This window comes from Nanorana parkeri, unplaced genomic scaffold (assembly GCF_000935625.1).
Source record: "Nanorana parkeri isolate BGI_ZX_2015 unplaced genomic scaffold, ASM93562v1 scaffold287, whole genome shotgun sequence".
Classification (NCBI taxonomy): domain Eukaryota; kingdom Metazoa; phylum Chordata; class Amphibia; order Anura; family Dicroglossidae; genus Nanorana; species Nanorana parkeri.
In genome coordinates this window covers 524312-551421 of record NW_017306555.1, presented here as the reverse complement: position 1 = coordinate 551421, position 27110 = coordinate 524312, and the positions used below count along the sequence as shown (strand labels likewise).

The window sequence follows — 27110 nt, the reverse complement described above, 5'->3', positions numbered from 1 at the left end:
GGTCTCTCCAGGGATTGTACTGGCGGGTTCCGGGCTCTCTAGGGCTGTGTTCGCGTCTCACAATGCCTGCATGTGTGGCTATCCAGGGCTGAATGGGTGGGCGCCAGGCTGTACGGATGAGTGTGGCGCTGCTTAGGGCAGTGCCGGTCTCAGGAAGGAGGAGGAGCTGTGAAACCGGACCGCCATTGCCAAGGACAGCTATCATGCGGTCCTCTGCAGGCTGCCTGAGGTCCCCAACAAGTGCGGGTCTTCAGGCAGCCAAAGTCGGGCGCTATGTATCGGGGCATTTTCATGAGTACAAGTACTCGTGAAAATGCCCTGTATTGGCACTGATACCAGTGTTGTTCCTAGGGGGAGGGGGGAAGGGGTGGGTGGTCCACAATGGGTACTGCCAGTTAGAATGTGTCTGGGCCACTGGTAATTAGTTCAGCATCCCCAGCCACCTCAGAGCTGTCACTCAAGTGATATTGTATAGCAGGGGTAGGCTCTCCATCTGTGGTGAAACTACAAATCCCATCATGCATCTGGGAGTCATACCTGTGGCTGTCCGAGTCTTGCAATGCCTAATTGGATTTGTCATTTTCTAGCAGCAGCAGTGCCAGAGTTTGCTCTATAGTATTCCCAATTTCTCCTCCCCAAAGCTATATAAAAGTATTCAGGAAGGTAAAGGGAGGGGCAGAGGAGCTGGGCCAGCACAGGGAGTAATTGCTCCTCCTCAAAAAACTACTCGCTTGGCCTACAAGACTCTGCACTCTCATGGTTCTCCTCCTAGCTATCTAAGCGCTCATCGCTCCTTTAGTGTCACCTACAAATCTAACTCCTCCCCTCCTCTTCCTCTGTCTGTAGGGGTCCCCCAAGGCTCTGTCATTGGACTCATTCTCTTCTCTATCTACACCTCCTCTCTTGGTCAGTTAATAACCTCACATGGCGTCCAATACCATATCTATGCTAATGACACTCAAATCTATCTTTCTACTCCACAACTCACCCCCTCAGTGTCCTTGCGTGTCACTAATCTACTAACTGACATATCCGTCTGGATGTCACAACACTTAAAACTCAACCTTTTAAAAACCGAGCTCATGATATTTCCTCCTGACTGTGCACCTTCCCCCAACACACAACTATCCACCCCTCCTCCAATGCCAGGGTCCTAGATGTCATCCTTGACTCGGACCTCACCTTTCTTCCCCGTGTCCAATCACTATGCAAATCCTGCCGTTTTCACCTTCGCAACATCTCCAAAATACGCCCCTTCCTCACCAAAGAAACCGCAAAATTACTCATCCACTCCCTTGTTATCTCTCGTCTCAACTATTGCAACTCCCTCCTCATTGGCTGACCTCAACACAGGCTATCCCCCCTTCAATCTATCATGAATGCTGCTGCTAGACTCATCCACCTAACCAACCGCTAAGTGTCTGCAACCTCCCTCTGCCAATCCCTGCACTGGCTTCTATCCCCCGCCCCCTCTGCCAATCCCTGCACTGGCTTCTACCCCCCTCTGAAAATCCCTGCACTGGCTTCCAATAGCCCGAAGAATAATATTAACAACCACTTATAAAGCCATCCACAACTCTGCCCTCGGCTATATCTCAAACCTGGTCTCAAAATATCACCCTAACCGTCCCCTCCGCTCTTCCCAAGACCTCCTGCTTTCCAGCCCACTCGTCAACTCCTCCCATACTCGCCTCCAGGACTTCTCTAGAGTCTCTCCCATCCTCTGGAACTCTTTACCCCAACCTGTCCTATCTCCCACCTTGACTGCCTTTAGGCGTTCCCTAAAGACTCATCTCTTCATGGAAGCCTATCCCACCTCGACCTAACCACTCAACCATCACTTTCTTAAACAATTCATCCCCACACAGCTCCCTCCTCATGTATCCCTTCTCCCTCCCTTTTAGATTGTAAGCCCTCAGGGGCAGGGCCCTCCTCACCCTCTTGTCTTGAATTGTATTGTAATGTCTTCCTTATATTGTAAAGCGCTGTGCAAACTGTTGGCGCTATATAAATCCTGTATAATAATAATGATAATTAAACATAATTAAGAGGAGAGGGCTGTGAATGATAATGCCGAATGCCAGTACTAAGGTCAGGGTTCACAAAATGTTGTATTGCTTTTGACATATGTTTCATTGTAGGAAGCATTTTTGAAAGATGTGGAAGGCAGTGTTTGAAGTTTGAAGTTTGAATCGAAGCATCGAGAGTAGTGCTCGCAGGGCGTTTATTGTTGCTTTTGCAATGGAATTGATTTATTGCACCATACAAGTCAATGGCAGTATGAACACATATCAAATGCAAGTGATTTTTCCCTGAAAGTATGTTGCATTTGACTTGCTTCTTAGTCTAAAGCTTTACGCTTACATTTTACAGCCAGCCCTGTGCTTCAACTGTTAGAATCACATATTTTAGAATGCTGTCACTTGTAGTTCTATGACTGGAGGATTCCAGGTTTACAGCTCCAATTAATAAGACAAATTAGTAATAAAACATTTGTTTTCTTCTGTATCCATATCAGAGATGTGTCAACTTGAGCTCACATATTATTATTTATTTCTCTTAAAGGGACCCTGTCATTAGTAAAGATTATTGCAAAGATGCAAACCAGGAAAATAAACCTTTCCCACTGCTTGAATACTGCTCTGTTCAGCAGAAATCTTCCTCCAAAGTCCGCACGGTAACTGACACTTTTGGGATTGTTGATTTCTTGGGTCGCTCCTGCAACTCCTGGGTCCACCTGCTGAACTCCATATCATTACTGGAATATGTGGGGATACCTCTTTACAATTTAAATAATATATATATTTTCTTTGAACTTTATATTAATGGAGTTTGAAATAGTTGGAGTTTGAAATGGACCAATAATGGTAGAAAAGATAATATTCCATACTCCGCTATGGATAGATGGCTTACTGGTATAATAAATGTGTGGCTTGTCCAGCAAACAGGTAAAGATTAGTAATTTGTGATGCTGCAACTGATTAAGCCCCTCCCGCGGCTTAATCAGTTGTGGCAGGTGCATTCCCCGCTCTTTTGAGAAGTGACGCTGCAGGGTGGGGAATGCTCCGGCTGCAACTGATTGGGCAGGGGGTGGGAGGCTGGGGTGTCGGTCACAGTTTTCCACATGCTTGAGCAAAGTCAGGCGAACTGCAGCCCCAGCTCATCACTAGGATTAAAGGGAACCTGTAGGCTAACGTTTGACTTCTCATTCTGAAAATCCTAGTTCCCTGGTTGTCATACTGATCCACTGGCATCAACACTTTCTATGCCACTAACCTGGAACAGGGATTCTTGGTTCACATATATTGCAATTCATGTTTAAGCTGACCAACTGCGTCAAAGTGATTCCTCTCTACTATTCTTTGCAAAATCCCTACTTAGCTAGTGGACATATGGGCTGCAAATATCAGGGGATATTCAATATTTCACAGGGATAGGGAAGTAAGAAGAGAGTGGGGAGTATGCTTGCTCATCAGAAATGATCTAGAAGTAAATGTGCGTGACGACTTCTGAAATGGGCACAGTGCTGAATCCTTATGGTTAGAGATAAAAAGGAATGAATGAAAAATATTGTAAATTACTAGTGGACATATGCTACAGTCCCACGAACATTAGGAGAGGAGGAGGAGACTCAACTATTTTCACAGATAGAAATAGCGGGGAGGCAAGGCAATGTCATAATTATGGAGGACTGCAACTGTCCTGATATTGATTGGGCAAATGCAACTGCCCACTCGAGTAAGGCCCATCACTTCTTGAACATACTCCGAGACAATTTTATGGGACAAACGGTGGAAACCCCAACTAGAAAAAATGTTCTGTTGGATTTATTAATTACAAATAAACAGAGCTGGTTAGAGATGTAGAGATGGAGGATAACCCGGGCAACAGTGATCATAGAATGATAACGTTCACAGTAAAGTGCAGGAAACATAGATGAGTTGATATCACAAGAACACTTAATTTTAAAAGGCTAACTTTAATAAACTGAGATACCTGCTAGATGACAAAAATTGGGACCAAATCTTTCTGAATATGAACACTGGGGAGAAGTGGGAATGTTTCAAGGAAATTTAAAATAACATTCACCAGTGCATTCCAATAACTAGGGATGCACCGATAACGATACTAGTATCAGTGCCGATACCGGCTTCCGATACCGGCTTCCGATACCTATCCCGGTACCGGGACCTCCTCAGGAAGCCAGGCGACGAGTCATTACATGCCGCCCGGCTTCATGGGTGGCCCGGGAAGCTGGCATATCAGGAACCCAGGCGGTGAGTCATTACTGCCCTCCGACTTCCTGACTGGGCAGAAAGCCGACTCCATGGAGCATGGAGCCGGCTTCCCGGCTAATCAGGTAGCCGGTGGCGAGTCATTACACGCTGCCTGGCTTCCTTTATGGGACTACCGGCAGGGCCGGCCTTAGGGGTGTGCGAGTGAGAGAAGCTGATGGAGCAGATCTTTGCTTCATCAGCTTCTTTAGGGGGGTCCTAGGTGACATTCGGGGTCTTACATTTTTTTTTAAAGTCCCCCCCCATACATACACGCATGCAAACAGGCGTCGGGTGCGTATATGTGTGAAAACGATGATTTGAGAGCAATAATTGTAGGGCTATCAATCACTGATAACACTAAACTGATGAGCGGTAAAAGCTTTTAAAGCGTCACCTATGGTCAATTTTGGGCATGGTAATTTTTTGCGATTTTGCGGGTGCGCGCAATTTTAAAGCTTGACATGTTTGGTGTCTATTTACCCGACGTGACCCCGTCTTTTTATATTTTACCAAAAATATGGGTGATAAATGGGTGTGGTTACTGGGGGTGTGACCACTAAAGGGTGTGGCCAATGAGGGGTGTGGTCACTGAGGGGCGCTGTAAAGCTTTCTCGCACAGGGCGCCTAAAGGCCTAAGGCCGGCCCTGACTACCGGTATCGGTATTCGGTATCGGCCAGTACCGAACTACCGAAAAAATATATCTGTACTCGATACCGAAAAACCGGTATCAGTGCATCCCTAAAATTAACCAACAAATTCAAAACATCAAAAGTTAAGCCAGGGAGGCTAACTAGCAAAGTAAAGCAATATATAAAAGAGAAGGAAAGGGTCTTTAAAAAATATAAGACAGAGGGGTCACCATCAAATACTATAAGGAATGCAACAAAAGATGCAAAAGAGCGGTCAGGGCTGCAAAAATAGAGTACAAAGAACACATAGCAACCGAAAGCAAAAGAAACCCCCAAGAAATTCTTTACATATATAAACCACTGGAACGTTAAGGCACTAGAGCTTCTTTGCTTACAGGCACTTGATATATATAGCGAAAGTTAAAGCTGATGAACTTCAGGCACAAAAACATTCATCCAAATATATTCTTCAATAGTTTAAAAGGATAATAATAATAATAAAAAGGTAATAATAAACCTAGTTATTACCAAAAAAAAGTAGTGCTGACTTCATTTATGTGCTACACATAGCCAATGCAGAGAGCAGAGCTGTGGGAGGGACCCACCAGGCCCCACCCACTACAGGCTGCCTGCAGAAAACTACAGGAGGGGGCGGATACAAGACCAGTCACCCTGCACAAGGAGAGAGAGCAGCACTGACCGGTCTTTATTACAGGAAGCTCGTGCACAAAGGCAAAGTTTCCTACTGGATTTCGGCACAGATCTGGAAAATATACACCAAGATTCAAACAAGAATAGACTTGCTTCTTGTATTCAGACACAATTTGCCTATCCCAGAACTCAGCTTAATTTTGCAATCTCTTAACATGATTTGCTAATGGATTTAGCTAAGGTTGTTGTTTTTCTTGCCAATATCTAAGGTGTCTAAGAACCTGAGGCGATCAGTTTTTTTTCTCCAGCGCTGCTGCTTCCAAGGTGGCCACTTGTGTGACACAACCCATTGTTACACCCAAAGCAAAACAAGAAGCCCTGATAGAGGCTGCTAGCTCCAAAGCTCGCAGAGCAGTGCTGCATGCCTTTCTTCTTCATCACAGCAGGATATGTCGCACAGGCGTCAGCCAGGCTTGGAAACTCCTTGAAAAGCAATGAGTTTCCATGGGAGGCTGAGGGAAAGAGAGCGGCTCCAAGCAGCGTTAGCTGCGGAACTGTTTATCACCGCTGGCAAGGCTGCTGATTGGCACGTTATCTGAGCAGTAAGGGCAAGAGCAAAGTACACTACCCCTAGAAAACAAATCAAAGTGCGTCTTTTATTGCTCAGATTTCAATAAAATGAAATCTGATTGGTTGGTGTGGATTTCTGCATATTGCAATGTTTACTGAATATGCATGCTCTTCTCTGTATGTTCTATTACTGCATTGATTACTGCATTGCATTGATTTTAAAGTGCCCAGGCCACAAAAGAACATATCTTTTGGTTTGAATACCTGTTACCCCCACCGCACGCTATGGTTTCTCCCATCAGCTGGTATGTCCTGTAGTGACATACGAGCCAGCGGAAGACATCACAGCATGCGGCAGGGGAGCTGGCTCTACACACCTGGAAGTGTGGAATCCATGCAGCCGCCAGGGATGTGGCAACGTAGTGATGTTTCAACAACTGAATTTGACCTGGTATCAGCCTTTCCCAGTCCCTGTATAGCAGGGCTCAGACTGGAAGGGGGGAAAGAAGCATTGGGAGCCAATCGGCCAGGCTGCAGTGCTCATGTGATATGCTGATTAGACGAGAGAGCAGAGTGACCCTCTGCGATGAGCTCTTCAGTATGCTGCTTCTCATTTCACAGCCCAATCACAGGTCATAGGAGGGACAAGACCTGTAAATGTTACTGAACTGCAGCAATATCAGGTCTCCTGGCCTGCCAGGCCGAACTTTGCTGTGTGTCAGAGCTGTGTACATTTTGGGACTGGATGGACAAAAATACTAATATTTTGTCAGGTAAAACAGCTCCCATATACAGTATGTATTATATCTCTGTATTTAGCTGTTTGGTTGGAGTTCAGCTTTATTATTTTGAGCCACGGGTTAGGAACAAGTGTGCAGCAGGGTGGGTTTTAGTGATTAAAACTTTTGATCTACATACCTGTTCTAAGTCAGTGTCCGAGAACATGGCTTCATCATATTTACAAAGCTTGGTGTGTCTTCAGTTTGCTAAGTGAACTGTCTGCATTCTCCCATTTGCCACCTGACAGCTCATCATCTGTCGGTAACTCAATGCACGGTTTAGCTTTTACCTACTAAGACAGCCTTCTTCAACTTTTTTAACATGGAGAAACCCTTGAAATATCTTCCAGGTCTCAGGGAACCCCTGCTAATAATTATTATAGCACAGCTCAGCGTGAACTGTAAGGTGTGAATGTAGGAATACATGAAAGATGGAATGTGATGTATATAGAGTGCTGAAACAAATAATAATAAAGAAATGCAGACCATAAAAACTATACGTCTCCCTTGCATTGGGGGTTAGTGTGGTGCCCCCTTACAATGGGGGTTAGTGTGGCGCCCCCTTACAATGGGGGTTAGTATGGTGCCCCCTTACAATGGGGGTTAGTGTGGTGCCCCCTTACAATAGGGGTTAGTGTGGTGCCCCCTTACAATGGGGGTTAGTATGGTGCCCCCTTACAATGGGGGTTAGTGTGGTTCCCCCTTACAATGGGGGTTAGTGTGGTGCCCCCTTACAATGGGGGTTAGTGTGGTGCCCCCTTCCATTGGGGGTCAGTGTGGTGCCCCCTTCCATTAAGGGACAGTGATGTACTACATTCCATTGGTGGAGAATGCCCCCTTTAGATTGATGGTCAGTGGAATAGGTCCCCATTACACAGGTAGTCAGTGGTAATAATGCTCCTTACGGTTTTAGGGGTCAGTGTAGTGCCCCCTTAAACTGCAGGTCAGTGTAGTGCCCCCTTAGACTGCGGATCAGTGTGATGCCCCGTTACACTGGGGGTCAGTGCGGTGCCCCGTTTCATTGGGGGTCAGTGTGGTGCCCCGTTTCATTGGGGGTCAGTGGGGTACCCTGTTTCATTGGGGGTCAGTGTGGTGCCCCGTTTCATTGGGGGTCAGTGTGGTGCCCCCTTACATTGGGGATCAGTGTGGTGCCCCCTTACATTGGGGTCAGTGTAGTCCCCCCTTACAATGAGGGTCAGTGAAGTACTACATTCCATTGGAGGAGATTGCCCCCCTTAGATTGAAGGTCAGTGGAATAGGTCCTCATTACGCTGGTAGTCAGTGGTAATAATGCTAATTTCGCTATTCGACACTATAGTGCCCCCTTACACTTGGGGTCAGTGCGGTGCCCCCTTACACTGGGGGTCAGTGCGGTGCCCCCTTACATGGGCGGTCATTGTAGTGCCCCCTTACATTAGCGGTCAGTGTAGTGCCCCCTTACATTGGCGGTCAGTGTAGTGCCCCCTTACATTGGCGGTCAGTGTAGTGCCCCCTTACATTGGCGGTCAGTATAGTGCTTCCTTGCATCGAAGGTCAGTGTAGTGCCCCATTATACTGGTAATCATTGTAGTGCCACTTTACATTTGAGGTCAGTGTAGTGCCCCCTTCCATTAGTGGTAAGTGTAGTGGCCCCTTACATTAGTGGTAAGTGTAGTGGCCCCTTACATTGGTGGTAGGTGTAGTGCCCCCTTGCATTGGAGGGCAGTGTAGTGCCCCCTTACATTGGTGGTCAATGTAGTGCCCCATTATACTGGTAATCAATGTAGTGCCTCCTTGCATTTTAGGTCAGTGTATTGCCCCCTTTCATTGGCGGTAAGTGTAGTGCCCCCTTGCATTAGAGGTCCATGTAGTGGCCCTTTGCATTAGAGGTCAGTGTAGTGGCCCGTTGCATTAGAGGTCAGTGTAGCGGCCCATTGCATTAGAGGTCAGTGTAGCGGCCCATTGCATTAGAGGTCAGTGTAGTGGCCCGTTGCATTAGAGGTCAGTGTAGTGGCCCGTTGCATTAGAGGTCAGTGTAGTGGCCCCTTGCATTAGAGGTCAGTGTAGTGGCCCCTTACAATGGAGGTCAGTGCAGTGCCCCCTTACACTGGTGGTGCATGAAGGGTTGCATTACATTGTTGGTCGGTGGAGAATTGCCCCCTTAGATTGGTGGTCAGTGCAGAAGGTCCCCATATACACCGCTGGTCATTGGATAAAATGCCCCTTACATTGATGTTCTGTAGGAAGTGAGAGTTCCCCCATTACAGATAGCAGAACAGATTATTGGTGTCGGTGGTAACTTACCTGAAAGGTAGAAATTGCTTATAGCTCAAGGAACCCCTAGCAACCTCTGGAGGAGTCATAGAGTTCCACAGAACCCTGGCTAAGAAAGGCTGTACTATGACTAAAGCCATACACAATTTCTGCCGATTCCTGAGTATGGACCAAAACTCTAACTATGAGTGGCCCTGCTGGCACCATTGAAAAATCGAATCGGTTGGGTGGAAATTGATCTGTCGTACAGTGACTGCAGCCAATCAGCTGCAGTCACTGTCCGGGTATTCCCACTGTCGCGGGAGCAGCGGCTGCCACAATACAATAGCCAGCAGGGCTGTATAGCATGGATAGGGGAATGGAGTGATGTTCTGAACCAGAAAAAACTATACATGTATGGCCAGCTTTACTAAGTGCTTACCATCAGCTCCAAATAGCACAAGTATGATTTTGTTGGTGAAAAGACTAGATTAAAGCTTAGAATAAAATAAAGGTGTGTGTGTATGGCTGATACAGACCCCCGATAAGAGTCCCCCAGCACCCCCTGAGTCTCAGGTGTACCGTAATGCGGCCAGGTAGCGGCCACTGGCACAGTCCTATAGCAAAGAGTCTGCAGAGCGGTGGAAGCGTGTCGTCCGTCGCACACCCCCCTCGCCTCGCCGACTTCCCCTCCCGCTGCCGCCTGTGCTGTTTAAATGGGCCAAGTTGGAGAAGCGGCGGCGAAGGCAAATCTTGTTTGGTCAGAGAGTCTGTGAACTCCAGTGTGTGACATGTAGAATTAAGAGGGATCCCCCAGCAGACCCCATACACCCAAGCAGAGGCAGCCGAGCGAGCAGGAAGAGCACAGGAAGAAGGCAGGACACGCAGCGTGTCTCTCCTCTATCACACTGGGAATAGTCACATACTAAGTAACAATTATTATCCTCATTAATAGGAGAGACGAGCGGAGCGGGGAGCCTGGCAGGTGGATGGCTGGCAGTCCGCACAGAGTGCCCTTAAAAGTTGGCTGAGCTGCCCCGATCGACGGAGCCGAGGGGTCAGACGAGGGGCAGCGAGGAGGGGGCACAGGGGGCACAGCCGGCGGGGGTATCTGGACGGGAAGAGGTGAGCAGGGGGCACAGGGAGCCCCGGAGTGCAGCCCGCACCACGGGGGAGGTCGATAGGGGATCAATAAGCATTTTCTAAAGCAACATGATGTCTCCGGTGGCTCAGCCCTCTCCAGCATGTCATGTCTCAGTCGGGCTGGGAGGCAGATCGGCACAAGGAGCGTACTGCGAGCAGCTGTGAGAGTCTTGCGGGAACCGAGCCGCCGCCGGGAGGGCGCAATCCCCGGCGCTAAGGACTACAGCGCAACCCCCGGCGCCAGGAGGGACACCATGCCGGCCATCAAGAAAGAGAGACCGGATCGCGAGGAATTAGCCCTGGCAGCCTTTAACCAGCCCATGGACACCCTGCCCGGGTACCTGACGGCTGCCATCCCGGTGGTGACCCCGCACCCCCCGGTTTACGAGCACCTTTTCGCTCCCCACGCTCACCGTGCCTACCTGGGACTGCACGAGCCCCATCACCCCCAGCTGCCCGATGACCTCATGCTGGAGAGGTTCTCCTCCATCCCCGACTTCCAGCCCCTCTTCGACCAGGGGGAGCCGTGCATCGAAGTGGAGTGCGGGGAGAACAAGGCTCTGCTCTACATCCAGAAGTTGTGCCAGGGCAGCAAGGGGCCATCCATCCGCTACCGGGGAGAGTGGCTCACCCCCAACGAGTTCCAGTTCGTCAGCGGACGGGAGACGGCCAAGGACTGGAAGCGCAGCATCAGGCACAAAGGTACCGATCGACCGGGCAACTCCGGTTAAAGTTAGGCTAAAGTCTGCCGATAGCGCCCGGGTGGCATGGGATTGGCACCGGGGGACCAAGCTGGCTTATGTGGATTATCAATACTCTTATATTTATTTTTATTTGTTATTGATCATCTTGGGATCTATTGATGCCAGTATTGGCTGGTATGTGATTGTGGGCTTACATTGGCACTTTACTCCTGCAGCCCTATAGCAGACTGTCAAGTGGAGCCACATGCAGATCTTTATGATGATGAAGGATGTGTGGGGTCTCTCCAGCTAGACTCGCTGGAAAGCCTGGCACGGTGAGAAGCAGAGGGCTGAATGTGTGCAGGTACACAGGCAATGGCACCCAGGGGTTGGGCACATCGGTAGAATAGCACAGCCGGGCAGATCAGAATGGAAGCGAGTTGCTGGTTTGATATACGATCTGTCCTGCGCAGGCTGCTGTCTGTCCAGGGCAAAGCACCGACAGGGGGAAGGGAGGGGGTCCATCTGACAGGTCATCGCTAATGAGAGGTCATTAACCCCACCCAGAGGGATCTCAGGAAGAGGAGGTGGGGGGAGGAACACGATCCAAGTCTGTTTATTTGGCTGAAAGCGTGCACAGTACACCCAACGGGCACTGCCAATCCCTGACACCAGGGCGCCTATGTGAGTTCTTACACGATTTTAGGAAGGGTCACAGTCTGCTGGCTCTATATTTATCCTTCCTGATTCATGTAGACTGGGAAGCAGACAGATCTTCTGTTTGGTGAAGGTCGCTGTCTCTCCACCATTGCTGGCATCAACTTGTTCTGTTACTTTGTCTGGTCGCTTGCAACATCGTGTGAGTTTCCTAAAATGTATCTGCTTCACTTGCCTATGGCCAGCTCACATCTGGAAATAACTGTAATTCATATTTTTGTATAGTATGAATGAATGGATGTGTCCTGCATGGATTGTATGTCTGCCAGGTGTTTATCACCTACCTACGCTACTTAATATCCAGGTGCGATCTGGGTTTAGGAAGGCGTCACAATTGTGCGATTTGAGTCTGTGTTTGCTTAGCCTGAAACTCATAACCTTTTCTGTCTCTCTTTCATGTGCTGCTCCCAGGGAAAAGTCTGAAGACTCTTATGTCAAAAGGAATCTTACAGGTACATCCTCCAATCTGTGATTGCCCTGGGTGTCGAATTTCGTCTCCAGTGGTAAGATCATCGCTCAGACTCTGTTTTACCCGCACTTTATGCTTCATTTGACAGCGCTTGTGTGGCCAGAAAGGTTTTGACACAGTTCAATTCGCTATGCGTGCATGTGCGTGTTGATTGCATGACAGATGTTGTGATTTGGGGGTCTTACAGGAAATGTGTTCTCATCTAACAAGGAAAACAATCTTTCTTGGCTCCAATTATCACTTTCCTCCAGACAAACAAATATCTCCACGGCCAAACCATGGGGGATTTATTTATTTACTTACCGTTTACGTAATCATTTTTCCCCCAGTATGTTTCTTCTCAGAGAATGGCTGCGGTCCATGTATTCGTTATGATGTCTAAGCGGAAGTCAGCTTTGCTCAGAGGTGTTAGCCATCTCTGGTGACATGTTGACACGGTCCAGGATATTTTTATTATCAGTGTTTGGTTTTAAAACTCAAATATTTAAATAAACCTGGCCATATGCCATAAGATTTAGACTGGTCACATCAGCTAATTTCACAAACGTTCATTCAATACTAGATTCATGTTTTTGGATTTAACTAGCGTGGATGAAGATTGGTTGCTTATTGTTGGTAAATTTTGTGATGTCACCCAATCATAATGTGATGTGTGGCCAGCTAAGTGGTATTAAATAGATACATTTTATTGATCTTGATGGAACAGCAGCTGCCGATGTTTATTATGTTATGATGACTGGTTGGTAAGGTGGCTGTAGGCATAAAATGATTAGGCATCACTCCCTTTTGGGTTCCTGCAGTCTGTGCGGGGCTCCACCAGTTAACCAATACCTTGGGATATTTCAATAGGCTGTGTTGGATCATTTTGCCATTGATTTTCCCCCTCCGGATAAGTTGGCGCCGGTCGTGTCTGGGCACACTCCGTCTCCCTCCTCAGTAGGCAGAGAGGCCCATGCTGATGTGACCTCTGTGATGTCAGGAGGCAGCTTTACTGTTTGTCCTTTCAGAGACCAGATAGGCAGCGCAGAGGCTAGCAGTGTTGGATGCTTGGAATGGATGGGCCGACTAACCAGTGAAGAGTGTTTAAAGAGCAAACTCTGTATTATGGCTTCTACTAACTTTGTCATCATATCTGTTTGTGGTTTGTAGTATTCCTTTACTTTTATTTCTAGTCATTGATTTTGTGTGCCTCTCTTGTTGCTAATGGTACTTGTATAGATACATGTAGGCCAAAGAGATCTAGTGTGATGTAATAGCTACCTGTGCTGTGTCCACCCACTGGCTTCTCATATATCCTGGGAACTCCCTGCTAGAGGTCATGTCTGTTCTTCTATGAGTGTTACACAGTCAAACAACCAAGACTAACTGCTCGTGCTGCATTCTCCATGATATGAGACAATCCATTTGTGAGGTGGAGACCTTCACATAATGGCTATGGGCAGTGGACAGAGTGGATGTTCAGGTGTCAGATGTTAATTGCTGGAGGGTAAAAAAAACAACTGGCGTGTTTCATACTTCTGGTGATCAAATTTGGTCAGACTTGTCTCTCAAAGTCCTTTCATTGTGCAGTGTGGCTATGGGAGAGCTGAAATAGTAGATTTTGATAAGATACCCATGCAGACACCAGGAGAACATACAAACTCCATGCAACTAATGTTCATGTTAGGAATTGAACACATGATTCCATTTCGTAGTCACCATACTCGCCAACCATAAAATTGTTTTGACCAGTGGAGCTCAGGATTTTTTAAATGCAATTCCCCCAGACTGGAAAGACAGATATATTATGATTATTATTTGGGCTGGACTGATCCAAAAAGGTCCAGGTAGGCAATGCTCTTTAAAAATCACAGCTGGCGCCTAGCCTAACTTTCGAGGATTCTTTAGTTGATGTGTACTGAACTGGCTCCTAAAAAAAATCCTGGTGGCTCCATATTAATTTGTCCACCCTTGATTAATATTATAACCCCCATCAGTTGGTGTGTTCTTGGGTCCTTTGGCTATCAAGTGATCTGAATACCTGGCTCGGGTGCCAAATATCCGAATGACTACTGAGTGGTCTGAAAATTTGGCTTGGGTGCCAAAATATCTGCAAGACTACTAAGTCATCTGAAAATTTGTCTGTGGTGCCAAATATCCGGATGACTTATGAAGGTGCCCATACACCTGACGATTATCGTACGATAATCGCGGGTGATCCCACATTCGTACGATAATCCTAAGGTTGATAGGCAGCGTGCAACCGCATTTACTGTACGGTCGCACGATTTGCATATAACGAGCACACTAGAAAACCTTTCGTCTTGTCAAGTACGATCTGCCTGTCCAAGATGGGCAGGTCGTACAAACTTTTAATCACCTTACAACCATCGCACAACGAAAGTTGTGCGATGGTTGTAAGGTGTATGGCCACCTTTAGTGATCTGAAAATTTAGCTAGGGTGGCAAATATCCAAATATTTTATATTTTGCCGGTAGCTTGAACAAAACTGATAACGTTCAGGCTTTGTGCTGCTCTTTTGCGGTTCAGCCAGGCCAATCCTCTGGCGTTCTGCCAAAAGGTCTTTTAAGGTAGCAGCATTTTGTTTTACACCTTGTTGGTAGTTGCTTTTGCTCCTCCTATGGTTGGACTAATAACATAGTAAGTTCACTAACCTGTTCGTCCCGGTATTGTCCCTGAGAACGAGGAACCGGCTGGCCCTGTGGATTTATCTGCGGCTTTTATCTTGAGGTATGAACTAACCTTAGCAACAGACAGCCGGAGCTGGCGGCGATAAAAATGCGATGAAAGGGAATTAATGGTGAGTACAGGAAAATCAATGAAATCCTATAGGCAGACGGAAGAAATTAGTCAAAAAGACAATTTTGTGGGATCAAATGGCAGTTTCATTGATATCATTATTTTATTGCCCGACTTCAGTGCATTTTATACCGCAATATAATTTGAGATTTTAAAGGGCTCCTTTATGTGTGCTGAGGCGTGCCTTTTGCCATATTTTATCAACGCTTTGGGCTTGTGTAATTTATTTTCTGAACTGAATCTCTTTGTACAGGCTAACATAGTGCATTTTTTTAGGATGTTTTAATTGTAAGCTATGATGGCAAGACTGTGACTGAATCACATAAATAATAAAGTGTAAGGTGCAGTGTTCATTTTGTGTACTTTTTAAAGCTGAACTTTAGATTGATATAATAAAAACACAATGTTATCCAGTTATACAGTCATAAAATAGTCATTAAAGGTGTTTTTACATGTAGCTAGCATAAGTACCTATGTGTCTTGATACTGGCTTTCTGTAATCTCCTGCACAGCTGCACTCAAATTGATGGAGGGAAGCTCAGTTAGAACTCTATTGTGTACATTTTGCAGTCTGTGAATGTGCTCAAAGGCAGAAAGAGCAGAGGGTAACTTTATCAGTGTGCTGCTGATCCCTTATTGTCCAATTGCAGACTGGGTTGGATCTGGGACTAGGTTGCATTCTTACAAATTGGGGAAAGGGGGTTCAAACTGTTGTAGGTGTAAAGCATAGACACCTAGAGGTGCATTCACATAACTGCAACAGCCACTGAAGCCTTCCTGACAGGAGAATGCTGGGCCATTTTAATGAACCAGGGCCCAAAAAAGTGGGTAGTGTTAGAGCTTTACCTGCTCAGCCCCACTACCACATATTCCTATTGGTCCATCACTATGATAGACAGCCTCAGTGTCGAGTAGCAATGTGCAGGAGGTAGGTGGGGGCAGGCAAGTCATCAGTAAGTGCTAAAGCTATGCCGGATAGAATTGTATGAGACTCAGTCCTGGCATGACGTTTCGGAGGCAGCTGAAGGTTGGTAATAGTATTCATTAATATATTAGGTATTTATAGTAGTGTGTGGATAGCGGTCAATGACCAGGCTGAGCTGTCTGTCAGAAGTGCTTGATTTACAAGATTGGCTGAACAGAATTACAGATCTGGCAGGTGAAATAGATCACATATATGTCTTTTGATTGTATATTTAGCTGTTTGCCTGGAGTTCTCCCTTAAATGCATAAAGCTCTACATAGAGATCATTTTGTTTGTAGATTAGATCCAGGTACTCTAAACTGCAATTTTTTTATTGAAATCCTTGTTATTTTGAGAACTGGCTGCACCCAGTGTCACCTTTTGTGTAAAGGAAAGCCATAAGGTATACAAAGTAAAAGAAAGTTCAGTTTTGGTTGAATGAAGGTAATGCAATGTTAAGTCACTTGAAAAGATATATTACATTTGAGGATGCCAGCCCTTAGTCCTAATACAAATTTATGGCCAGGAATCGTTACTGCACTTGTGTTGCATTGAAATGATATGGAGGCTACACAAAATTTGTTAGAGAAATGAAGCATTATTTCCATTGCCATGCCTTCCTTAAAGCTGAATGCGAAGCACAATTAAAAAAAAAATATATATATACTCCTCAATAGCGACGAAAGACACAAATGCCTTTGGAAATCCAGCTAGTTCCTTGTAAATGGAGCGGTGACATCATCACAGTGCTGCACATAGTGTGTGCAGGGAGCAGAGCTGTGGGAGGGACCCAGCAGGCCCCACCCACTACAGGTTGCCAACAGGTAGAAAACTACAGGATGGGAGGACACTTTTATGCTCAAAGTTTACAGAAGAAGCAGGAAAGTAAATCTCTCAACAGCTCAGGAGCATGGTCATTTAAAGAATGTGTAAATACTTGAAAGTCCATAAGCTGGCCAACAATACACTGTATGCTGACCACACTTGTTGAAATCAGATTTGTCTTCTTTAGATTTACCCGGAGATATGTAGTGTGGGAGCCTAACTGACTGGATGTAAGTTGAATGGATTCTTTAGACTCTCGCAGTACACTACATAGATGTAATAATGCAAGGGCCTATTTACACAATCCATTCACTGTACATTCAGACTGGTAACCCAGAATCTGACTTTACAGAATTGCAGGTCCATATCTTTCAGAGTTCCATTTTCTGTCTGAGTTGATTGCTGTCTACTCCACACACACTTTTTGCATGAAGGAGAGTTTGCACAAAACGGAATCATTTGACAAGAGACTGCAGGGCTTCTCCAGAAGAATCTTTAGACACCTGCCCAACAGCTTAGATGGGATTAGTAATGCAACTTTTCAGCTAAGGTGCAGTTTATACTGGCATTGCATTCTCTGAGTTGTCATTTAGTGACAGCAGCAGAGCCGTCGCCAAGTTTTAATGCCCAACTCCAGGGAAATTACAATTTTTTCCTTGCAGTGTGGCTGTCCCCAGACTGCAAGGGGTAACTGCTCTTTTATGCCAAGGGGTCAGGAAAAAGCTGTTTTACTTGCCTGATCCCTGCTCACCCAGATGTCGGCGCTCTCCTCTTCTCCCCTCTGCTCCGGCTGTGGACTGTCTGTTGGTGTCCTCGCATACAATGCAGGGCATTTATACCAAGGGGTCAGGAAAAAGCTGTTTTACTTACCTGATCCCCACTCACCCGGTTGTGGGAACTCTCCTCTGTGGACAGCGTCCTCCTGCAGAGCTATGCAGAGCTATGATGTCAGAGTTCCTTAGACCACCAGTAGAAAAGGGGAGAAGAAGCATCAGGGACCGGTCTAGAAATGAGTGAGTCGGTGGGAGCGGGTATCAGGTAAGTAAAATAGCTAAACAGTAAAACAAGCAGAATACCCTTGTAGTGCTGTGGCAGCCGACTACAAGGGAAAAGTCTTTTTCCCTGGAGTAGGGCTTTAAAATCTAACATGGAGTTTCACAGGTCACTATTCTCAAAAGTGCCTTCAAGAAGATAATGGATTGTGCATTGTCCTTCAAGTAGATAAGGGATTGCCTTCAAGTAGATAAGGGATTGTGCATTGTCCCCTGTATCCCAGCTCTGATTATAAAGTGCGTTTTAGCATCTCCCATCCAATGCTCTCGTTCTCCAATTTTCATTGACCGATTATGTCTGCTGAGAAAACTAAAACAAATTTGCCTTTTTCTAACAACACTTCACTCCCAATCCAATAACTTGCCTTGTGTGGAATAGTAAGGATCCTCTGACATTCATTAAAGTGAAACACTGTGGTCCTTTCCAGAACTGATAATAACTCGTGTTTGTGCTGAGCGACATTGTCAGATTTCTGGCTTTCATAGTGTGATCGTTGTAGTACAAAGTGAGTGTCTATGGATATGATGAGACATAACACTTCCTGAACTCCTCATATCAATGACACTTGATGCCGGTATGGTACAGTAGGCGCATCATAGAATGCCTTCACTTCTCTTCAATTACAGTCTTGGCAGCCACTCTCAAGCATGCAGAGCCTATGTCCTCCAGCTGTCAAAGAACTACAAGTACCGGCATGTTCTGGCAGTGCACGCTGGGACTCCTAGGTCCTGAGCACCTAATGGGTGTAGCTTGCCAGACACTGCCATCATTTTATTCTATATGCAGAAAAGTCATATTAAAAATTGATGCAAGAAAAAAGCTGTATGACAGAATGGAAATTGCTATCCCTGCAATGAAATATTGATTGTTGCGGATCCAACAATAGCCAGCAATTCACAGGACGTATTTACTGATTGTTCTGTCACAGGCTATTGTAAAATGAATACACCCTAAATAGGTGCGTTGCCTGCATCCATTTCCCACTGCCCTCTTCTTTAGTTTTGTCCTGGTCTATGGATGGGGAAACAGGCCAGCCGGTGAAAAGAAAAGGGAAAACAGTGACATAAACAAATCCTGTTAATATGTTCAAACTGGATAAATATTTCTAATAATATGAAAGCAGTGAATGGGTACTTTATTTTGCCTTGTGTGTATCCAACATTGCAGTCTAAATTACAGTCTAAACTTTTGCCAATCTGCATGACAAGTGGATGTGAGGACACAGTAAATGAGCCCCTCAGGAGTCATCAATGGCATGTGTTAAAGGGAATCTCCACCTATACACACACCAGGAAAAATAGATGCATTCCACATGCGTGTATATTTTATCTAGAGATAAGTCTTATTTCATTTTCACTTCACTGAACTTGACTAGCTATACCATGGTGCTTCTGAGTATGGGTGGGGATCGTAGCGGTCCTGTTTTTTTTTTTCTTTCACTAAAGAAAGCATAGCTTTTTTTTTTTATGGCATTACTAATTTTACAGCAATTTATAGCTCATTTGGTCCAGCTCACAATCGCGCTGCATTCACCTCTATGGCTTAGCTACAAATCGCTGAAAGAGAGCGATATGTAGCAGAGCACACCAACCCAATGTTGTAGAACTAGTTTAATTTGAACAATGACAAGTAGCTGCTTTGCGGCAAATCCCGATTAAATCGCTAGCTACAAATTGTTGATATTTCATATTTGGTATCATTAGCGAGATTTCAGACAGTTATAGCTGAGCTCCAGCTATAGAAATTTATATATGCTTACATTGGTCCAGCTTGGCACAATGTAAGTATGTACAGTATAAATGATTTCTGGCATGACCACAGGGATCCTGTAAAATACTGTAGTAGCTGGAGCCACAGTGTCTTACAGCAATCTTCCCCTTCCAGGAACTGCCGCTGTGCTGAGCGACTTCCCTTACTCTGTTTAAAAAAAAAAGGGGGGGGGGGTCGCTCGCTCAGCACATTGGCTATTCAGCAAATGTCTAGTGTTTAAAAAAAATAAATACTAGGCATTCTCTGATTGGACCAGTGCAGTGACTATTTTCAGCCATGTCCGATATCATATCTTTCATGGCAGCAGCTTCATATGGGGTTATATAAAATGGTTCTTGACTTCAACAGTTTTATAAACTATTCAACATCCTGTGATAAAAGTCCTGCTGACTCCATTTTGTTACAAGCTCTAGAGTTACTATGAGGAGGAGACTGGTTGGGAGGTTAGACAAACACAAGGAATATGCACTAAAATGCTTGTATAGCTAATATTCAGATGCTCCCATTGAAATCTATGGGGAAATAAAAAGTATGCAATCAAGCCCCAAAAAAGCTCCTGGACTTTACTTCAAAGAGCAGCAGCACAGCTCTCGAGTGTGAACTACCACCATAGAGTGGGAATTCTTATGTCAAGCATTGAAGTGCTTCTCGAGAAGCACTTCAAGACGGTTACATTGAAACCAAAGCTTACTGTAAAAGATGAGATCGACCTGCTCTCATAGCGCCTACTCCTTCCTGGTTGCCATCATGGCTTTCCTGAAGGATCCACAGGGAGGGGTATGTATCGGACCTTATTGGAATCGCCCATTCATGTGAAAGGAGGCATTCTCTGGAGGCTTTTGTGCACCTGCTTGGCAGTCAGGAGGCGGAAGGTCTTGTGAGTTCTTTGGCAACACATACCTAGGCTTCTGCCACATTGACAAAATTCCCTTTATAACTTTACGTACCGAAATCTCTTTATGTTAAGGCCTTTGTGATCTTAAAAACAGGTAGAATCATAATAGTTCAGAGATCACGGCGGAATTGGAGGTTATTTCCTTGTATCTGCTTGTTGGCTTACATAGAAGCCAGCACTGTCAAGGTGGCCATACACTCTACAACCATCGCAAGACCTTAGTCTTGCGATGGTTGTACAGGGATTAAAAAAACTTACGATCTGCCTATCTTGGACAGGCAGATCGCACTCTCGATCATCGCAAGCCCGCCCCCCGGAGGGGCGGGCTTCCGATGACCGCAATGCTGAACGGGCAGTGTGCGCGTGCGCACACCGGCCCATTCGGCATTTGTCTTCCGAGCACCGTTCTAACCAGCCGAGAATCGTACGATTCCCGGCTGGTTTTCGAACATGCTGGTTCGAAGGAAGACGTGCGACCGTACAGTAGAAACGGTCGCACGTCTCCGTTCACACTGCTCGATTCTCGTACGATCGCGGGATTTCCCGTGATTCTCGTACGAGAATCGAGCAGTGTATGGGCACCTTAACCCTAACAGCATGCAACCTGTGCATGAGATAAATCCCTCCACTTCAAAGACAGGAAATATAAAGTATTACAGACTTTGATGCTTTACGGTAGTAAGGGATTTCCTTTATTTAGAAATCCAGTGTTATTTTTTTCATTTTAATAAATAACTTTCTTAACAAATACTGATATAGTGAAATGCTTTGTCTATAATTTTCTGTTAGGTTTGTATTAATATTGAGATACTATAACAGACGCATTTGAGATGTCATTCTGAGTGCCACGAGATGGAGCCTATGCTTTCCAGCGCCATCTAGTGGCAGTGGTGCTGTGCAAATGGCATTCACCCAGCTATACGCTGGGCAGAACATTTATAAATCAGCCCAATGGTGTGTTTATTGCCAGTGCTCAAGTCTGCTGCATGTGTGTTGATTATTTCCATTTGGTTCCTTCAGCCGCTCACTAAAATCACGCATTTTGAAATGTAATATGCCTTCTTAATAGAATGTTTCAACCAGTTTGAATTTATACAATGAGCGACAAAATGTCTAGGTGTGAACGGGGGACTAATGACTTTGACACCTTTTTATAGATATATAGTGTGGTTGCAGGGGATGAACTTTTGAAAAGGATACTTCACAGGAAACTGAGGCTAAAAATATTTGGTTGCAGGGGCGTTCCAAGGCCGGGTGTCACCCGGTCTCCAGACTGGGTGACACCCCGCCGTGTCGTCATCGCGCGTGCGTGGCCATCTGATTGGACGCCGGCAGGGAGAGGAGGGGACATTCACCGGGTAGGATGAGGTATGCCGCTGGGTCCCCTCCTCTCTCCTGACACTGTCGAGCTCTCGGTCCATGACCAAGTGCCGACTTTTTAGAGGGGGTGACACCAAAATGATCAGTCATTTTGGTGTCACCCCTGCAATGGTGTTACCCGAATGCGGGCCACACCCCCCTTGTGACACCACTGTTTGATTGACCCCCTTTGTTCTTCTTGGCGATGGAGCTAAACCTGGCAAAGCATTTCGGGATATAGAAGACCAGTTTGATATGCACTAAATAATTGATGGACAAGCTGGTTATTAAAAGGACTGTCTTGGACTGTTTGATCAATGCATTGCCTGGTCAAGAGCATGTTTTTTATATTCTCCAGAGACTGGATTTAAACGTTCTGTTTTTCAAAAAACTGGGAAAAAGTTTGACTTTTTTTTTTTCTCTTTTCTGTAGAAAACAACTTTGACTCGCAGTGTTCCCCTTGAGTATTTATCCGTGACTGCTCCCCCCTCCTGGGTTGGCCACTGTGTGGTTGCTCAGTACGTTCTTATCAGAGCGACCCCCTGCCTATAACTGAAAGCCCAATTCTCCAGCTGCGCCCGTAACACGTCCTTTCCCCCCTCCCCATGCGGTCAGACCTCACAGCTGTCAGATGAACCGTCTCTCTGTGCAGTCGGGGGAGGGGATCTCCAGAGAGGCTGTCAGCACTGCACACAAATATTCAGCTTAACAATTCCCCTTTGAAAGCACTCAGGAAATGGGCAGGACGCGTCTCCCTGTGTCTGTTGACTGTGGTTTCAGTGTCAGGGGCACACCGGGCGGCTCACATGGTGCTTAGCGGGTGAAGGGACACAGGAGGGAAGCCCAGGTTCCTTTCATAAGCACCTTGTTCCCCTGCCAGGGACCTCCCACCCTCTCTCCCCCTAGCACGACCAAGAAACTGTCAGCTTTATGTGCTGGAGTGTGGAAATTGCTTCCCTGCCAAATCCCTGAGATGAATAGGGAGCTTTCTTATTAATAATTGCTATTAGAGGAACGTGTAAGTCCCAGGCTCTGGCTGGCATGTCTCCAATCACGAAGCTTGTGCTCATCATCGTCTCCGCGTTCGCGCTCTCACCTTCCTTCCAAAGGGTTAACGCATCCGAGGAGGCAGCCCACCCCTGTCGCATCCAATTTGTAGTGTCAGGGAGGCTGGAGGGGGTTTAATTAATGTCTGCTCTCTGGTTTGAGGCAGCGTTCATGTGGGCCTTTTGGGTTTTCTGTGATTAGGAGAATTGATTTGAAGAGGAAATTACTTGGCGAGGGCGAAGGTGGGGAGGAAGGAGGCTGGATGATAGCGTCGGAGGAGCCGGGAGATAATTGAAGGGGATAAGCGGGGGGAGGAAGCGGAGAGAGGCTTTTGGCGACTGCAATAAGGATCTACGTGAGCTAAGAATAAGCGAGGGTTATGTGAGAGGTGAGAGTGCTGGCGACGTGTAATGAGCAACGCATCGTGTTCAAGAGGGGGAACAAAAGGACCCAATTTCCAAATCTCAGATTTCCACAGAAGCTCTGCCAATCACTTTTATGGGTTAAATTACATGGGTATCTTGGAACTACAAGTCCCATTGTTGCTTTCCAGTAGCATTCAGAGCAGTGTTATTTCTTGCACCTAGGTGACATCTGCAGCATTATACACCTTTATGTTCAGTTTAATCATTATGACCCTTTAGGTCTGGAAAGATTCTCATTGATCCAGGCCATGGTGTAGCTAGTAGTAGTTGGTCACGTTCAACTTGACTTGTTCTGTAATGTTGAAGACGTTTCTTAGCTCATCCAAGCCACTACTTTAGTTCTGATGAGTGTCAGGAAAATGCCCCAACATGTATGTCTACATAGGTACCACCAACACCTTAATCCAATCACCATGGAAAAAGGGCAAATGTTGATTGTCCAAGAACAGGGCATGAAAGTCGTAGAACCACCCTACTCTATGTACATAATCCCATCCTTAGTGTCTATTGGTGTTCTCTATTTTTCTCCTTTGTCTTTAGAGACACACGCATGGTTCATGTAGTAGAAAACAATAATGATGGGCTGTTTCATGAAAAGGAATTAAACTATTGGGTATTATGGTACATTCTCTCACAATGCCTAGTCTCAAATACTATAGGTTAAACCTAGCTGAAACCCTTTAAAAGTGTCCCCAAACTCAAGATAAAAGCTATGTTTTATAAAATGGTTTTGATGGACATTCATAGGTTTAATAGTAAAAGTCAACACTCGGAAAAAGATACTTCCACATTGGACCTTGTTTATGAAAAGTGTTCTTGATCCCAAAAGCAACAAATGAGTTTCTTGGCATCATTTTTTAAATGGGTACAGAATCACTTGAAAGCCTCCGGTTTGCTTCTTTCTCTGTCCTGATTTCTAAGGATTTAAATAACAATTGAAAATAGTACTTCCGTGTAGCCAACTGACCAAATCAACTTTGTTGAATCCAGCTTTAAAGGAGAACTATGAGGGGAGTGCTTTTCACTCACCTCATAGTTCTAGCCGACCTGTGACAATGAGACTGTCACAGGTCGGCTCAGTAGATCGGAAAGTGAGCAAACACATACCGGCGTTCGCTCACTTCTCGATCCTGTCACGGCAGAGATCGAGAAGTGAGCGAGCGCCGGTATGTGTTCGCTCACTTCCCGATCTACTGAGCCGACCTGTGACAGTCTCATTGGGGAGGGACTGGATTCCCCCCTCCCCGCTCCGATCCTCCAGCGCTGACTAGAGGAACGGACGTGGGAGAGGGCGGGTACAGCTGGCTCTGCCTCTCAATAGGCAGAGCCAGCTGTCACTCACGCAGCTGGGCGATCCAGACATAATTGTCGGGATCTACTTTAGCTGTGGCGTCTCAGTATACTGCAAGCTGTAGCTCGCGGTATACTGAGCTTAGGGTGGCGGGAGGACGCTAGTTTGTATGTGTGAGCCATTCGTCTGCTGGACATGAAGGAATCGCACATTCTTCTTTCTCTTGATAACCAACACGTGTGAGTGTTTGTGAGTGTCGTTTTATTCGTATTAATTGTAAATGAAATAGCACTTTAAAGGAGAACTATGAGGTGAGTGCTTTTCACTCACCTCATAGTTCTAGCCGACCTGTGACAATGAGACTATCACAGGTCGGCTCATTAGATTGGGAGGTGATCGAACACATACCAGCGTTCGCTCCCCTCTCGATCCTGTCACGTCTCTCTGCCGTGACAGGGGAGGGAAGGGGCTGGATTCCCCCCTCCTACAGCTCGCAGTATACTGAGCCTAGGGTGACGGGAGGACTCCATAAGAGTAGTTCTGAAGCTTAGACACTCGGAGCGGCTCTGTCATCCTGACATGATTTTGGCTTCAGGGCCCTGAGAGGCAGGTGTTTAGGCAGGCTCGCAGTGAGGAGAAAGCACAGGGATAACGTCAGAGGCGTGGTGCTGTTTATTCTTAGTCCTGTAGAACAAGCTGGAGGTGGCAAGGTGACCTAGGAGGGTGCTGAATAGTGTTATCGCTCTCTGTCTATATAGTGTAGCAGATGAATCACAAGATTGGCTAAACCGAATTGGATGGATTTTTTTGGCAGGTAAAACGATTCACATACATGTATTTTATTTGTTTCTTGAACTGCTTGACTGCAGTTTCCTTGTAACAGGAAACTGTAGCATTGTAAAGCAATGCCACTGCCAGGGTTTGTCAGTATAACATGAAGGTGACAGGCAGCGCTGCGCTGTCACACCAAAACAATGTCACTACCGCAGCTCTGGGCTGGCAGGTGAATGCATGACCGCTTCTTGCACTAAGGTTTTCTGTTTAGTTCAACGCCGAAAATCATCCGGGTTTATAATATAATCTATAAGGGAGTCTTTATGTGTTGTCAATGTACAGAATTGATATCACAATTTATCAAGCTGGATACATCCTTAAAGTGGAGCTTCACCTTCCCCATCCACTTTCCCGCATTTTACTTCTACCCTCCTCCTCTCTAGCAATCACATATTTATTAATTTTGTAATACTTTTTTTGGAGAACCTAGATGGGACTAACATATGTATTCCCCATAGCTTCCTGGGATACCTACATCATGCATCCCAGGAGGCCTCCAGTCACTCATCAGCACATGTCCCACAGGGCGTCATCAGAGGGCTGGCTCTCTCTGGTTTTTGCAGCCAGCCTCCTGATGACGTAGGAGAAGAAGATGGCTGCTTGGTACCAGCTGTGCGGTGGCAGGTCTCTACAGAACACCGTTGAATTGCTGCTCGTATGAGTACCGTGTTTCCCCGAAAATAAGACACTGTCTTATATTTTTTTGGGGCTCAAAAACACATGCTGTGTCTTATTTTCGGGGTAGGTCTTATTTTTTTAATGTACAACAATCCAAAGTTAACGTAAATCCAAATGAAATAATCCAAAATGGCAAAGTTAAGAATATGGTGATCAGTGCAATCAGGGGTGCCGTACCTTTCCAAGAGTAATTTGGTAACCAATTGCTGGCCCGAATGAGCAAAATGCGCTTTCACTATCGATTCCTCACAGCCGGAGTGCATTTGGTATCACTCCACCTATGACAGGAGCCGGCGCTATAGAGAAAGCATCGGCTTATGCGGCTCTGCTCCATCCACTGTCGCCTCACTTCCTCTAGAGCTGGCTTCATTGGCACCCCTAATTCTCTCCCGCGGCTCTTCAAGTTTCCCCTTATGCCACCACCAGCCCTGGGAATGGTCACAACTAGGTCTTATTTTCGGGGTAGGTCTTATATTTTACCAAATCCCAAAAATAGTACTAGGTCTTATTTTCGGGGTAGATATTATTTTCAGGGAAACAGGGTTTGTTTTTTCTAAATAACCCAGCAAAAAAGTCAAAAGGGGGGGATGGGGGAGTGTTTATTTTCGAAGATGTTCCAATCTCTTTGCCATTCATGTGATCCACCTAGTGACATAAGTTTGGTTTCTTCAGTGCAGCTTTCAATTGCCCAATATCCCTCAGTTTGAAAACTAACGCAATAGGTAGCACCTTGGAAGCTGCTTCTGCCACGTTGCTAGGGTAACCGCAGCCAATGCCTGAAGACAGGAAAGGGCAGGCGTCCCTTCTCCGAGCTGTCTGGAGCTCCATTGATGGAGTGAGATTAGATGAACGCAGATAATTGAGGGTCACTGAGCTCCGTCTGACAGGCTGTCTTTAGGGAGGTTAAAACACAAGCTCTTTTTTATTGTGTGTGAATGAGAATAGAATATGCAGAGTCCAGGCTGCTGTGGACACATGAGAGTATTTATTGGGTTGTAAGCAGGCAGGTACTTTGTATA

General features: G+C 45.9%; 1 protein-coding gene across 6 annotated transcripts in view; it reads left to right on the top strand.

Annotated features, from left to right (window-relative positions):
• Window positions 1-10508: 10508 nt before the first annotated feature.
• The window catches only part of SAMD11 (sterile alpha motif domain containing 11), a 162812-nt gene continuing 146210 nt past the window's right edge, over window positions 10509-27110 (top strand). For 5 of the 6 annotated variants that reach the window (XR_001941295.1, XM_018557513.1, XM_018557511.1 and 2 more), the window contains exons 1-2: window positions 10509-10984; window positions 12094-12185. Coding sequence is in view for 5 of the 6 variants with exons in the window: in XM_018557513.1 (XP_018413015.1) it covers window positions 10537-10984; window positions 12094-12185 (540 nt within the window). In the remaining variant the exon portion in view is untranslated. The remainder of the gene's footprint in view (window positions 10985-12093; window positions 12186-27110) is intronic. The other variant, XM_018557512.1, reaches the window with a different exon arrangement.